This window comes from Bombus affinis, chromosome 8 (assembly GCF_024516045.1).
Source record: "Bombus affinis isolate iyBomAffi1 chromosome 8, iyBomAffi1.2, whole genome shotgun sequence".
Classification (NCBI taxonomy): Eukaryota; Metazoa; Arthropoda; class Insecta; order Hymenoptera; family Apidae; genus Bombus; species Bombus affinis.
In genome coordinates, this window is record NC_066351.1 from 1,782,313 (window position 1) to 1,797,650 (window position 15,338).

Consider the following 15,338-nt stretch of genomic DNA (forward strand, 5'->3'; position numbering starts at 1 on the left):
CTCGACGAAATCACAGACGATAAATACCTTTCGCTCCTTCCATTCTTTCTTTCTTTTTCCTTTTTTCATTTAATCACTGTTTCATTAGAAATATTTTTGAATTTTTACCAGAAACGAGACTTTACTCGAAATAACTTTCACGAACGATTCGGACGATCGGTCGAAGAAAAATCGAAATTCTTTGAATTATTCAATTGAAATATTCTCGAGTATAATATTAACGCGTTTACTTTCGATCGATCGAAATGTGAGTAGATTTTCGTTTCTTTTTTTCGTATTATACCGAGCCACGGTAATTTCGAGCACACAGAGAGAAAACAGAGAGTTATGGGGTTAGGCACTATTATCTCGACTATAAACTAGGAACCATCATCATCATCATCATCATCATCATCATCATCATCATCATCATCATCATTATTTTTATCATGATCATTGTCACTGCAGCCATCACGCTTGTCAGTCGTGGGCTCGCGAACCTCATCGTATTTCTTGTCAGCTTCTTCAGCGAGGAACCTGGCCTCCTTCAGCTGATTTTCGAGGGCGTCCATACGCTCTTCATCGGCCAAGCTGCGATTCTCGAGAATCTTGCGGGCTCTTTAATAATTATCACAAAGAACGGCGATTAACATACATTAAGAAAGAAAAGATCGCTGGAAGGAGAAGTTCTTAAATTATCGGTCGTTGCCTCGTTCGTTGCAACGAAGGTTCCACGATGATCAGGTACAGCACTGCTCTCCAACTATCTGCTAAAATTCTTGGAAAGATATACCTGCGGGAGCAAATTGGTACTTGATCTTGACAAACCTGAATCTTCTCGAGCTACATAATTCTACGCTGCTTTTTTCTTTTTAGGGGATGATATAATATTTCCATAATCTACTTAATTCATAATGTAAATAGGAAATGTTTGGACGTTTAAGGCTCGTTCAGAGTAGACAGATTACTTAAATTCCAATAAATTGAAATCAAGTGACTTGACTAATGTGAATAAGAGTAAAGATTTCAAAGGATATTTCAAGTCAACTAATTGTGACAGGTTCCCACTGATAAAATAGTATCAAGTTTTTTCAATTTACGAAATATAGTTAATATCAATAAGACTTTGTGACTTATAAATTATCAACATTATATTGTTCAATTTTTAGGAATTAAATGATCAATGTTTTGAAATGTGTTATAATGTAACACAAAACTAAAGTGCAATTTAAAATATAAATTGAAAATATAATAGCGAAAACAATGATACTTTTTATCGAGTAAATTCCATTAATGTCTTTAAGTTTAACAAAAAATTCATCGATATAAAATATGTCGAAAAGAAATTTGTTTAGAAAGTGGTAAAGTGGATCGTGGTTCGTCAAGATGAATACAGATTGGCTTCCGTAAGATTGCCGCGAAAAGATTGCTTTTTCGTTCGCTGGTTCGTGACCCACCTCCTCGTATTTTTTATCCGCCTCCTCGGCGATCAGTTTAGCCTGTGCTAGCTGTTGCTCCAACAGGGATACTCGGTCATCTTCCATATTGGTACGGTTTTCGAGTGCCTTGCGTATCCTAGTGATCGATTATCATTCGATTTTTAGCACCGGTTTGATCGCCGTTGAAAGAAAGATCATCGACACACGAAAACAGGATTCTCGCGATTATGAATAAAATATTCTTCGATTTTTCATTAATTATAGTATATAGAATCGCGCATAAATTAACATTCGCTTTTTTTAAATTCTGGATAAAAATATTGATGTTTCGCTAGTGATTATTTTATATGATCATATTATACGACATTATACAAATTAAAACGATAATTATGGGCGGTCTAACTCATTAAATATTCATCACGAATTTCATGTTTCGAGAAATTGAATTTATCAAAACGGTAAAATTTATAATAAAGAAGAATCTTTAATAACTTTCTTGAAGTTCTCTTTACAAGAGACTTTCTAATCTACAACATTTTTTTAGATAATGTAGTAGCATAAAAAGCTTAATCGAATACATATGAAACAACGATAAAATATCGCGAATTATGTGTCAGCTAGTTATCAATTTCTTTTTCCGCGATAATAAACCTCAAACATGTCATCCAGTATCGTCAATAGCGTTATAATCGCCAATGATATCGTTTATCCGCAAATTTCCTAGCCGTTTTTGAATCTAAATTAATCTATACAGAACAAAGGTAACTCGCTCTAGATCTTCAAAGTCACGGTTCTGATAAATTGATAATTCTTATCGACGCAAACAAGAATCGGTATTTCAATCGATCGAGAGCGGAAAATTCTGACAAAATAATTATCTAGAAGTTCTTTCAACGTCGAAAAGTTAGTCCTAGCGATAAACAATGCCGGGATATCGATCGAAATTCAAGAGGAAGGGCGAGTGATCGATTAGATTTAACCAATCGACTGGTTAGGTTCATTTGCCAGAAGAAGATTGTTTCCTTTTTTTCGTCATTAGCTGATCAAACGATGATGGAATTTAATGCTCGCGTAATAATTGCATCACTTTCTGGAATCTATCGATAATTAAGCAGGCACTTTACGCATAATAAATGTATAATGAAAATGCACGCTCCATAAAATCACAGTAATTACTAGTTCACCAGCAGCCTTGAATTTGCTCTGTTAACTGCGTCTGTGCTTGGGTTCGATTGTCATATAAATATAACTAGATCTATATTGGGTGCAGTATTAACCGCGAAACATCACAATGCAACATTGTGCGATTATTTATAAATGGGAAAATATGTAAGTTTGTTTGAGGATACTCGCTCTTTCCACTTGATTTCATTGAACGTACGGCGTTAGTTCTGATTCTTTTTGGAGCATCAAACGACCATCTTGTACTTTGGAAAAGTTAACCCTTTGACTGTTATGGGTTGCTATAAAAGCTGTTGCTATAAAAGACGATAATGATTCACCATGTGTTATTATTACTTCTTTTAATAAACTAAATATTTCAATTTTTTCTGTATTTGTATTAATATAAAATATCATTTGTATCTCACTGTGCTTACGTCCCACCAATGGATGGCTCACAATCAAAGGGTTAATATCGATTTTTGAAGTTATTGTAAAGGCGAAAGATCTGCTAAAAATACATTAGCATTCGTCTGTTTGTATTCTTGTGATTTGATATATTGAATGAAAAGAATTTTGAAATTGTATTATACTCTGATAAAAGTTCATTTATCACAGATATAATCTCCTAATTATTATGAGCAACATACAAGTACTATTTTATCGATTTTTATTATTTCAAAGAATTTATAATTAAAACATCCACGTAATTCAATAATTTCTACTATAGTAAGTAGAATTAATTTTCTTTACAATATCCTTGCCGTGTCTTTAGTAAGAGCTTAAGTTACTTCAAATTATTATCTGTAACTTAATCTCCTATCATCCCATAGGGCAGACAACAAGCCTATCAGGATTATCATCTTTAATAACTCAACACCTCAAAATCATACGATTTCTCTTTTTAATATATGTACAATTTCTAATAATAAAAAACTACGATCTCTGACGACTTTATTAACATGAACCTCGTGAGGAGGCGAAGAAAGTGTATGAATCGAACTTTCATTGAATCGATCAATCAAACGGGAAGGGGTTTGTTATCTACCCATTGAGTAAAACATGAATGCCACTATACTGAACGGCTCCATTATAAATATCTGTTCGTCGACGGATATTTATAAGATTTACGTGGTCGTCCGGTGCTCGGTTCATTACAGAAAAACATGAAGATAAAAATGTGCAGTTCCTTTACCGTTCGCTCTCATCCGCAGCTTGCGACGCCTCTGCCAATTTAGCAGTGGCCGTTGCGAGGCGTTCCTCCGATCTCTCGAGGTCCTCCTCCAACAATTGGATACGACGATTCAGAGCGGCTACTTCGGACTCAGCCTGTAATACAAAAGAAAATATTAAGTACGGTAAGTTAAAATTTAAGTTACGACTTAAGTACTTTAAGTAATTTTAGATTACGTATTAAGTTGTAGTATGTAAGTATTATTGACGTAACCGTAAAAATGTAAATTGTAGTAAATACCAGAAGCTATAAGACAAGCGGTAATAGACCTATTATTATTACTATATTTTTAGATCGAAGATTACTATATTTAAAATATACATATATATTACTATATATACATAGATAAATGGAGTCTTTAAATAGTAATTTTACTAATGTATTATATATTTAGTATTGTATTGATTCGCTGTTTTTGTCAAGAAACAGACTTAGTTTCGTGATAAATGACGTTCTTATTTTCTGCGTAATCTATTTAGCTCTCTCCTGACCTATTTATTGACCCATCTTTTTATATTTGTCTCTATCGATTCATATCCACGCTACTTCGTTCATTTCAAGCAATTGTGATATTTAGTGTTTTTTAAATTATATATTTTTGGTTGTCTTGTTCTACTGCATCTATTGCAGTGATAAAGGATACTCGCGGTTCTGATTAGCCTTAAGTTTTAAGCGACATATTGGCAATGTAAAAACGGACAATTTGCAGTAATAAATATAAATCTCTGCAACACGAGGTCCTGATTTAACGAATGACCACAAGAATTTTGCAACGCCATAACAACGATAGTTATCGTCCTACAATTTTTCAGCCAACAAGTTAAAAGGTTGCAATAAATTCATTACCACATGAACGAAGTAAGTTAAGACCAAACACCAGATAAGCTATCGTCGTTCGACAAACGACGATTGCACCGTTTATTTTTAGCTTGATACAAATGTCCTCGACTTCCTTATCCTTATAAGAATTTCAGAAAAAAGATGAAAAAAAGAAAATAAAAAAATATAAAAAGGAAAACAAGATTAAAGAGCTATTGTCCACAATCGTACAACACGTGATTAGAATTCGCAAGAATATTCATCGCGGGATCGCCAAGGTCTTCGCTCTGTTCGCATATCAATGACCCTAACTTCCTTCGGTGCTCGTGCTCGTCGTAACAACCGATTTAATTGAATGGGTCAACCATTTTCACAGCATCCACTTACGTTTTCATGCGAATAGCTTCAAATTCCTTGCAAATGGAATATATACTTGTCTCGCAAAAAGGAAACTAATCTTAAGATAAGAAAAGAAATACTTATCACATCCTATTAAAAGCGCGAGACTTAAAACGCTTCGTGGATTAAATAGCTGCAATAGTATGAAACTCGATTCCAAATAATATCGGTTAATTAAATTCATAAAAGTTTCTATTCGATTCTATGACGTGATCCAATAGAAAATCCGCATTTTATAATTACTTTCCGTAAAGATGTTAGGCTCAGGCGCTTTGTTACGGTTTCTACGTAATTAACGTTCTCACTCGATGTATCTTGCCGTGTTATTTAACTTGAAACTTTCATTCAATCGCTAAAGAACTTTGTATTCTTTCATACGATTGTATTAAATGCAAGTTATTGTTTGCCCATGTTATTTAACTTAAAACTTTCATTCAATTTGGAGAACTTTGTACTTGTTCATAAGATAGTACTAAATAGAGCTTACAGATAGTCTGTTTAAAACGTGTTGATTTATTGCAAAAATTGTTCAACGCGTTCCTTATCAATCCTTATTTCTCATATCTATTTCTTATCGAATAAACGGCATTTTTAGAATATTCCACACACTTTCCCAATAAATAAATAGTTCAATATAAAATTGCGCTTCCAGTTAGCGTTAGGAAGGTGAATTAATGTTGTTTCGTCTCAAGGTGGAAATAAAATGAGTGAAACAAGGTCACGAAGACCCTATCACAATACGATACTAATTAAAGCGTTCTTTAATTAAGACATGGAGTTGTAACGTATTCAAAAGTTGGCTTCATCGATGTGTTACGTCAAATGAAACGAACCGATCGCGCCCTTACAAATGTAAATTGCTTAACGCTCGATTACACGCGTATTCGTCCACGGTCTACGCAATTCGAGGCCCTTGTCCCCGTTTGTGGCTGCACCTGTGACGATTGTGCGCCAAGCGGATAAATCCCAGTTTATCGTGCGTGAACCGGGCATTACGCGCGCTTTCATGCAAGTACTGTTCTTCGATCATCCAACATTTTGTATCCGGACCGATTCAACAAACCTGCTATTTCCCTTGACCGATGACGCGTCCCGATCGGCCAAAGATATCGATATCGATGAATGTGCAATTCTACTAATTTTGGTTATCTTATCTTACAAAATAGATTAATATCTATACTCTGATTTGTGTAATGTACTTTCTTGATTAATGTTTGTAGAAAATTTCGAGACATTTCTTTGTGTCCAATCGTTATAAATATTATAAATTTATATTGCGCGTTTGTTTGTTTTAGTATGATTTAGGATGCTGTTGTTTTAATATGCATACATTTGTAATGAATTTGTTTCGTTTCTGCTGATAATTCAATTTATTGGTTCATACAACTAGAATTCATGTAATGTGAGGAACGATGATAACGATTCAAATGATAACGATGCAGGTACTCAAATAAAAGAAATTCACATTTGATTAAACGAATGGAATTAGCACGACTTTAGTTAAAGTTTCGTTTGAATTAAAATCTAATTTCCTTTTTTTTTTCAATAAATAAGAGTATATTCTACTTCCTGTTTATTCCAACTTGTTACATTATTCAATCAATTCGTATTTAATATGTTTTGCAACACATTGAATTTTCAGAACGTCCCAATAACAGTTCGAGAATTATCAAACTCTATTACCAAGAATTTCATTGACCGATCTTTCTACTTAAAATGATTCACACAAAGAAACCGGAGGCTACGCCTATGCGTGCTCATAACGCGTACAATGTCATAATTCGTATCCAGACGATGTAGCGGGTTAAATTGTCGACCAGATAATTCGTCACAGTGTATAATATTTAAAGTAACGCGAGTGCCATTTCCGGCCACATGTATTCTCAGTATCGATCACTGATCACGTCTATCAGGTCGTGTACGGACGATCTGTGTCGGAGGAAACCGACACGCCCACGCACACTGGCGCAACCGAACAGGTCTTGCCGATCATATCCGCGGTAATGACGGTAAGTGTGCCAAACTTCCGGCAACGATCACCCTCCGTTGCCTCCACTACGTTCTGTTAATTCGACGCGATTGTACTACTGTGTTTATATGTTGCACGCATCAGTCCTGTAGTTTAATTGTATCAACAATGTATTACACAAAATTTCAGGAAAATTAAAAAACTTATTTTGTTGCTTATAAAAGGGACTAGAAAAATGATATAGTAATGATATGGTACAATAAATAATTTTAATAAGAAATATTTGTTTATATCATAGAATATGCATTATAGCGTATGTGTAAAATTACTTAATCCTATAATATTTTGATGATATTTTTTTATTAAATTATTAAGAAGTGCTTCTGAAATAAAAACATAGTTTTCATTATGTATAATATTTAATTTATGTATTTAAATAGACATATTAGGTACGTGATGAGAATCCTGGTATTAAATACATACACTTTTCTAGTTTAAAAACCTGATTTGAAGTGTAGAATCATACCAGCTCTATGATATACCAACACTACGACATACCAGCCTATATACGATAGGAACGCTACAAGAGAATTTCAGCCAAAGCAACGGTATCCGATTACTCCACAAAGTCCTCTTTTCTCTCGAAAAGCTTTCAGAGTTTCCTAATGCTTCGAATTATTTCAGAAACGTAGAACGACTACTATCCATCCTGAAAACGATCTTCCGTGAAGCAAGTCAAAATGTATCGGTCGATCAATTACCAATATGCTAAACCAATAAAAACAGAACGTAACACGAACGAAGCGCTATGACGATGTTTATTTGTTTATTAATAAGTCTGCCCCCAGGATGAGGACAATCGAGGCATGATTATATAAACTCAATAAAAGAGACGCCACGTGCTGGCGTACGGCTCGTACGTAATATCACTTTCACGGTACGAGCTAAATCCGTTGCTGCCTGGTAAATCAATGAACCGAACTTACGAGTATATACTTTGGATAAATGTCCGTAACATGTGGGACACACGTTGTTAGTTATTTAGTTCTATTAGACGAGAAAAAGAAGAAGAAAAAAGAAGTGCATACACGGCAGTGCACTTCATTGCTCAATGACAAAAGCTTGTTAGTGAAGCTTCACCGAGCTCCTATTCGTTGGCCTTTTAGGACGGCGATACGTCAGCGGCAGAAAGCGAGCAACGTCACCGGAGGTACATTGACATTTTTCGGAGACTATACAAGGTTAATCTCTAATCGACAAAAGAATCGCCCTAATTAACCTTTACATAAATCCTTATAGCTGGATTATGGATATTTGTAAATTTATGACAAATTTAGAGATGCCAAAATATATATGTACATACACAATATACAAAAATATCGGAAATATTCCAAGTTCACAAAAATATGGATTTGTATAAATATCTGTAGATTGATTATAAACGGTCCTCCTTTACCAGAATAGATGTTGGGAATTGTTTAATAAGATGGATTAAAAGATGCAGAGGTTCTACCAACAGATACTGAATGGAGCTAGAAATAATTAATATGATATGAACGTATAATGAACGTAAATATATAAAAGATAATTTATCAGTAATTGAACAGCTTTTCGAAAAGACATGTTATGTACATATTATACATATATGTAGATATCAAGTATATTTTCTACTCAAATAGTTGAATTATTAATAAGTATTTGATTTATTCTAAGTCTCTTCTTTTTCTATGAAGAATTTTTCAGGAATTAAGTTACATATTTTTCAAGACATTCTCCATACTCTAGGATGAAAGATAGTTTTACTAAATCATATATAATACTGTGACTTGATTACTTCATTCATAATCGATAAGTTTGCAGAGGTTAGTCATGGTGGAACTATATACAGGATATTAGTCTGTGACAGGCTTCCTCAACAGAGGGTCGAAAGGTCTCCGCAGGAAAATAAAATCATCGACCCCCAACGCTGATGATTTTAAATATCGCTACTGTAAATAACACCGACCAGGTAGATATGGTCAGTAATGTTCTCTTGGTAAAAAAAAACAATGTTTTTCTCTCACCGGTGCTCAACTTTGGAACTTCAACGAGTTACGCATTCAATATATCGTATTCTTGTGTTGGAATCTGTTGGACCATTGAACTGTCTATTAAAAGTGTCATGGTAATCGAATACATGGAAAACAAGCAGATTTATAATTTTACATTTAAAATAAAAATGTGTATTTAACATTTCGAATGTTCGAATTACTTGTAATACCTTTTTGAAATGTACTGGAACATCTTCAAGCCTATTCACCTATGCGTTCAGCTATGTATTTTACCAGATCGTCAACGAAAGAAAAGGGTAAAAACAATGAGACTGTGGTAGAAATCGAAGCTGATGAACTAGCTTACACCTAGAATATTCATTCGTTCTTAATCTGCTTACAATTACAGACACTGCACATATTTACCTGAATATTTTTGACCAATTCTGTTTAACCAATCAGATATAAATTCCTACCTAATATTTTAAATTCTTAATTTATAAATAGATGATCAAAAATTATAATCTTCAAAATAATCTACTTCATGTTCATTTTGTTCATAAATGACGCAGAATAATGAAAAAACGTAATTATCCTCGAAAAAATATATCAGATCGTATCATACCGATAATACTACGAAAGTCTTCGCATGCGAGAATTACTGTACGATCGTACACAGAAGTCGACCGGGTATTCCCCTTGATTCCATTCCGTGAATACGAGGGACACATTGGTTTAGCGCAATGCGCACGGTTAATTATTTCTGGGCGTTATCGTAACGACATTTCCGAATGTACGAAGGATTGTTTGATTAAGGCTCAAGAGTAGCGACAGAGGTAAGTTTTCAAGCCGGTCCTCGTTGTATCAAGAATGTCTCGAGTGCGAGTCGAGTCGGTGTCCCTTCTATATCTCCCTGGCTGCCCTCTCCAGAGGCACAACCCAGCCTGACGACGACGTGCCTGGCTGCCTGACACTCACGATCGATCCTATAGCCGTGGACGCCGGCTCCAGCGTTTCGTGTACAAAGGTGAAAATGATTTCCATCGAAAGTCCATCGACTTCGAACATGATTACTATTCAATCTTTTAGGTTAAATATTCGAAACGTGATGTCATTCGATAGAATGTATCCATTTTTCTTCAATATAACAAGTTTCTCTCACGCAAACCGATCGATACTTTTCCAGGCGAATACCGAGTGAAGTTGAGCACCATATTTCCGGTAAAGACACGCCGTGAACCGTACAGTTCGTTACGTGTTCTCGATGAAATTAACCGCACAATGAGTCGATCACGAGATGAATCGATTGGCTTTGCGATCGGTGCACTTCGTATGACTGTTAATCAGACATCGAAATTGACAAACCTCACTGAATTCTTCCCTTCTGTGCGTTTAATTCACGTCCCTGTTCGAGCATCGTGAAACGATTGACGAGACTCACGAGCTATCTCATACGATAGGTCAGGTTATACCAGAGAATGGAATAACTCGAAACAGAGGAAACTGGAAAAATATCCTCGACAAAGAACCCTACATAGTATCGAGCCAATTCGTAGGCAGAAAAAACGAACGAAATACGAAGTTGAGGTAATTTTCTCACTCACTTCCTCGCGGCGTATCACTTCCACTTGCAGCCGCTTCTGATACTCTTCACACTCATCCTTGTACTTCTCCATTTCTTCCTTCGTCTGCCTCATCTTCTTCTTGAGCACGTCGAGAAGGGTGCCCTGCACTTGCGTCGACATGCTGCTGGATATTCGCGCGTGTTATCGTCTTCTCACTTGTAAATATCGTGATTACGAGTCTGGTGCGCGGATCGAGGTAATGCTCGAACGATAAATGGAAAAATGGAGGATCTAAGACAGCCGGTGAACACGACGTACGAAGACAAAGTATATCGGGGTACGATAGACAACCGGTACCCGTGCGAGAGAGAGAGTTTCGTAGCCTCCGAGCTGTCGTACACTGACGACCACTGGCTGCTGTTGACTGGAAAGCAAGATGGCCGCCCCCGGTCAGTACGCGCATGCGCGCTACCGTTCTGCGGACGTCAAATAGTCCCTTGCCCTTAACGACGTTTCTCCTACGATATTTTGTGGAAAATTTCCCTTTGATCAAATTGCAATTGACCTCATCGTTTAAATACTTCCTATTTGACCACGCCTATATTTATAAAGAGTCGGTTCATTGATTTAATCGTTATTTTTTTCTTTTCGAGACCGTGTCACAGTATGATGCGCACGCCGAGTATCGCTACGCCAATCGACGTGTCGTCGCGCGCAAAGCCCCGGAAATACCGCGCCCGTCGCGAGCGCGCCCAACCGTTCGAATGGATGGTCGACAACAATTCCTGCGTTGTTTCGCTTCTTCTGCTTTTCATTCGCTGTGAGGGGCATTTCGCATTTATTCCATGCATCAATGATAATTCCAGTACCGATGTAATTTTCCTAAAATTGGTCGTTTTCGATGATCGGCGGTTTTACGATGAGTAGGTTGAATGAGATGGATGAGTGACGCGGAAATTTAAATGATAATAGAGATCAGTAATATAACGGTTATGTGACCTTTAGTAATAAATTGTTATTCATTTTGTACGCATTAGAGAGATTTAATAAAGACGCAATTATGGACAAATCGAATAACGGATTGTATCATATGATTTAAGCGCTACCGGAAATAGTAATATATTTTATTATGAAGTTCCAGAGCAAGAGAATTATTGTAATATCATTATATAAGAGTTGCGACCGTTAATTGAACATTTTCAATAAATTGTGACGTAATTGTTTTATTCAAGCATATAATTTCGGGAAAAGTCAAACTAAATGTTATTTTGCTTGCATCATATTTCTTAATTTGAATTCATGTAGTGTAATTTCAATTAAATATTCAATACATTTTATGTAGTTTGACTGGCTATGCATATTAATTTAATTACTAGTTTGCGTCGCAAAGAATTAATTATAGAATACATCAAACTGCATAGTTAATACTTTTATTATCTCTAATACTCTTCTTTTTATATGTCAGTAGTATTTTTTATAGAAGAAAGAATAAACAGTTATATATACATTAAAAAGTGACTACAAAGTATAAATAACACGTTAGAAATATATGATAGTGCATTTATGAAAAACTACCGCAGCTCCATCTCTGATATTCAGTCATTCTACGATAAATTCAAATGGTATGCAAATCTCGGGTTAGAATTAAGAACAATCAACAGAATTCGAATGTAAGTTCGAGAATCCAGAAACTCGTCCATCAGATTTATGCGAAGAATGTAAGTATAGATGGCAGCACATTGATCTGCCGTGAAATCGCAGAGAATGTGACGTGTAAACATCGACTAAGATAACGGGGTAAAGAAACAGATCTTTGTTTCAAAGGTCGACAATAAAGTATAGAACGCATTTCAAATTCCGGTGCAATATGTTATGAATATTTTGCAACGGTGTTACACATACTCTATATCCTCACCGGCTTATAAAACGCTCATAACGAAGCGGATTTGTGGGAGCGTGTTCCGGGCGCTATGCTTACGCAATGCTCTCTCAAAGTGCCGAATAAAAGAGCCGCTGGATCCGTGTACCAACAGCTACGTATTTTTAGAATGTTGACGAGTGCTATTCGTGTTTAACGCGTGTTACCACTGCAGGGTGGGGTTTGTTTTTGGAAATGTGTTCCAAAAGTATATATGTATACGAAGATATCTTTCATTTGTTGAATTATTTTACCTATTTCGCAAGGATATTAAAAATATTAAAATTTTTTAAAAATCGTCAAGAAACTTCAATTATAATGTTATTTTACGATATATTATTGCATTTGGTTAGGTTAGGTTAGGTTCTTCATGAAACTGAATATAAGCTTCCAAGTTTGGCAATGTTGCACTCGTTGTACGAACGCGTCATATTAAATCGAAAGGTGTGGCTTAAACCAAAAACGAATTGGTAAGAACGTCGCATATTATGATGTGCATTGGACGTGATTGTACATAAATAATCGAAAAATTTGAATTACCTGGGTGTATGGTCGCTTGGAGTCGACTTAATAAGAATACCATTTATCATATTGGATGAAAGAATTACGTTTCATCCATTGTCTCCGTTCAGTAACCCTATATAATAAGTATCCTTTGTCGGACGATCGTGCATCGTTAAGTTCTGTAAGAAGTCGCTTGTCGCTAAAAGCGCTACTAATGATTCTCTTAAGTATTATTAAACGCAATAAGTAGTATATCATTTATTTAGTACGCGATAATGCAAACTGATTTCGATTTTCACTTGGCAACGGCTGGAATTCCGATGTATTAATCGGCCTTTCTCTAATCAGCATTCGTGTCGGTTCGGTAATTTTCCAAAATGGTCGGTAGAAAAGAGCGTGTAATTAAAACGTGAGAAAGAGTAACAAGAGTCGTCAAAGTTCCTTTGTAAAACTTTCTCAAGCAACCCACGATTTAATGGTCTGTAACGTCACCGTGGGGTCCGTGGTTAACCACTAGATCACCTAACCTAACTGCGCGCGTATTTTTATACTGCTCTCAACCATATAAGGTATCGAATTTACGAAGATTACCTCGTTCGACGAAAACTTTGGGTAAGTCGACAGAAAGAAATACAAAAGAGATGAAGAATTATACACACGGGTGGTATGATATGGTCCGAGAGAGAAAGCAAGATTTTCATTGGTCATGATCTCTTTCCGTTATCAAGGGCTGCATGACCCTCGAGGACCCATTGACCGACGTGACGTCAAACTGCGTCAAGGTCATGCCATACGATGACCTTCACGCAGCACGCTCGTTTACCTACGTACCGGGTGCATGAGCGATGTATCATGCGATACTGACCCGTTTCAGCTGGTTCCCCATAATATTCTGCAATTCGTTCCTTATGAGACCGAATTTCATCATCGTGTCGCTGGAGAATATGGACCATCCGAAAGCTAATCCAGGATAATCCGCGCATCTCTTTCTTCTTCTTGCTTCCCTTTCAGCTTGCACCTCGGTCCTTTCGCTAGGACATCTAAGCTTGGCAAGCTCAGCAAGTTCAGGGTCCTCCTCGACGTTGGTCGACTCGTCGTCAGAGTTCCCGTCACCGCGAGCCCTCGCGACCGCGTGCTCAGGCTCCGGTGAAGTTTCTTTGCTCCTCGTCTCGTTGTCGGACTCGTGTTTGCATATCTCGTTCCCACGTGGCCTTAATCGAAGCTTGTCAGTTGATGGTTGTTCCGTCTCGTAGCTGTCACAGCTCTTGTTCTCATTTCTATCAGGAACAAACTGTTCGCGTCGTTCATTGAGGACATCCAGGCTACACTGCGCGAGCCTGTGTTGGATGTTCTCTCTATCGTTATCTTCGAGCTTGTTCGTTATCTTGTTGACGTCTTTTGAGGATACAGTAGTGGCCGTCGGATCTTGAAACCACCTCGGGCCGACGATCGTGGGTACTGTCACCGCGGTCGAACACTCCGTACCAATGACAGTGCTTTTTTCGTCGAGTCTCGATGACGTTGTAGTCGTTGGTGTTTCGTTGTTACCAATCGGCGTATCTTTAACGATATCAGCAGGGCCACACTGCGCGGGTCCTCTGCTGGAGACATCGATACGTCGACGCGTAGTGTACCGCGGATGATGTTGATGACCACGACGTCTCGTGGTCGTCGTAAGAGGTGGTTCCATACTATCCAGCTGCTAAACCTTTCACCTAACCCCTTTCTTCCACTATTTATCCTTCTAATGTACTCTACGCACTACTGTTCCTACTACTGCACAAGACACACCGCCATCTTGTCTGTCACTGTTCGTAACACGTTTCTCACCGCGCCACGCATACGTCCTTCTGTCTGTCTCTCTATGTTACACACACACCACCGTTCCGTACAGGCGAACGCATGCACGAGAGGAGACACGTTGGTCTCTGCTCTCTGCACCGTTCTGGTCTGATTTCTATCTTGCTCTTGCTTTCTCTCTCTCTTTCTCCGTCTATTGCTCTATGCCCGATCCAGGTTACCCCTACCATAAACTACGACACGAAACCGAAGTTTGCCGACCACGGCCGAACTAACGAAGCGGCAGCTTCGCGTACTAATACTCGACTGTGCGCTCCGTTCGCGGAGAACCTATTCTTTTCTTGTGAAACGCCTGCGCACGATCGTCGCGACATCTGATGGCGCTCGAACGTCACTATTCTGTCGGTAACAACGCGGTGATTGATAAAGACTGGCGGGTTTTCGTATTCGAAAACCGGTTGAGTTTATTTTTTAAATGTTTCTTATATGATATTTGTTGTTCTTTCTCCAAGTATCAGTAT

The 15,338-nt window shown here is 37.2% G+C and overlaps 1 protein-coding gene across 31 annotated transcripts in view; it reads right to left on the reverse strand.

Annotated features, from left to right (window-relative positions):
• LOC126919407 (tropomyosin Per a 7.0102) overlaps positions 1 to 15,338 on the reverse strand; it is a 40,842-nt gene that overhangs the window by 21,349 nt on the left and 4,155 nt on the right. For 7 of the 31 annotated variants that reach the window (XM_050728650.1, XM_050728640.1, XM_050728646.1 and 4 more), the window contains exons 4-5: positions 3,775 to 3,908; positions 480 to 597 (exon numbers count right to left, since the gene is read on the reverse strand). In XM_050728650.1, coding sequence (XP_050584607.1) covers positions 480 to 597; positions 3,775 to 3,908 — 252 coding nt within the window. Of the gene's footprint in view, positions 1 to 479; positions 598 to 1,436; positions 1,555 to 3,774; positions 3,909 to 10,634; positions 13,197 to 13,882; positions 15,148 to 15,338 lie in introns of those variants that run through there. The other 24 variants (XM_050728648.1, XM_050728642.1, XM_050728641.1 and 21 more) reach the window with 20 other exon arrangements.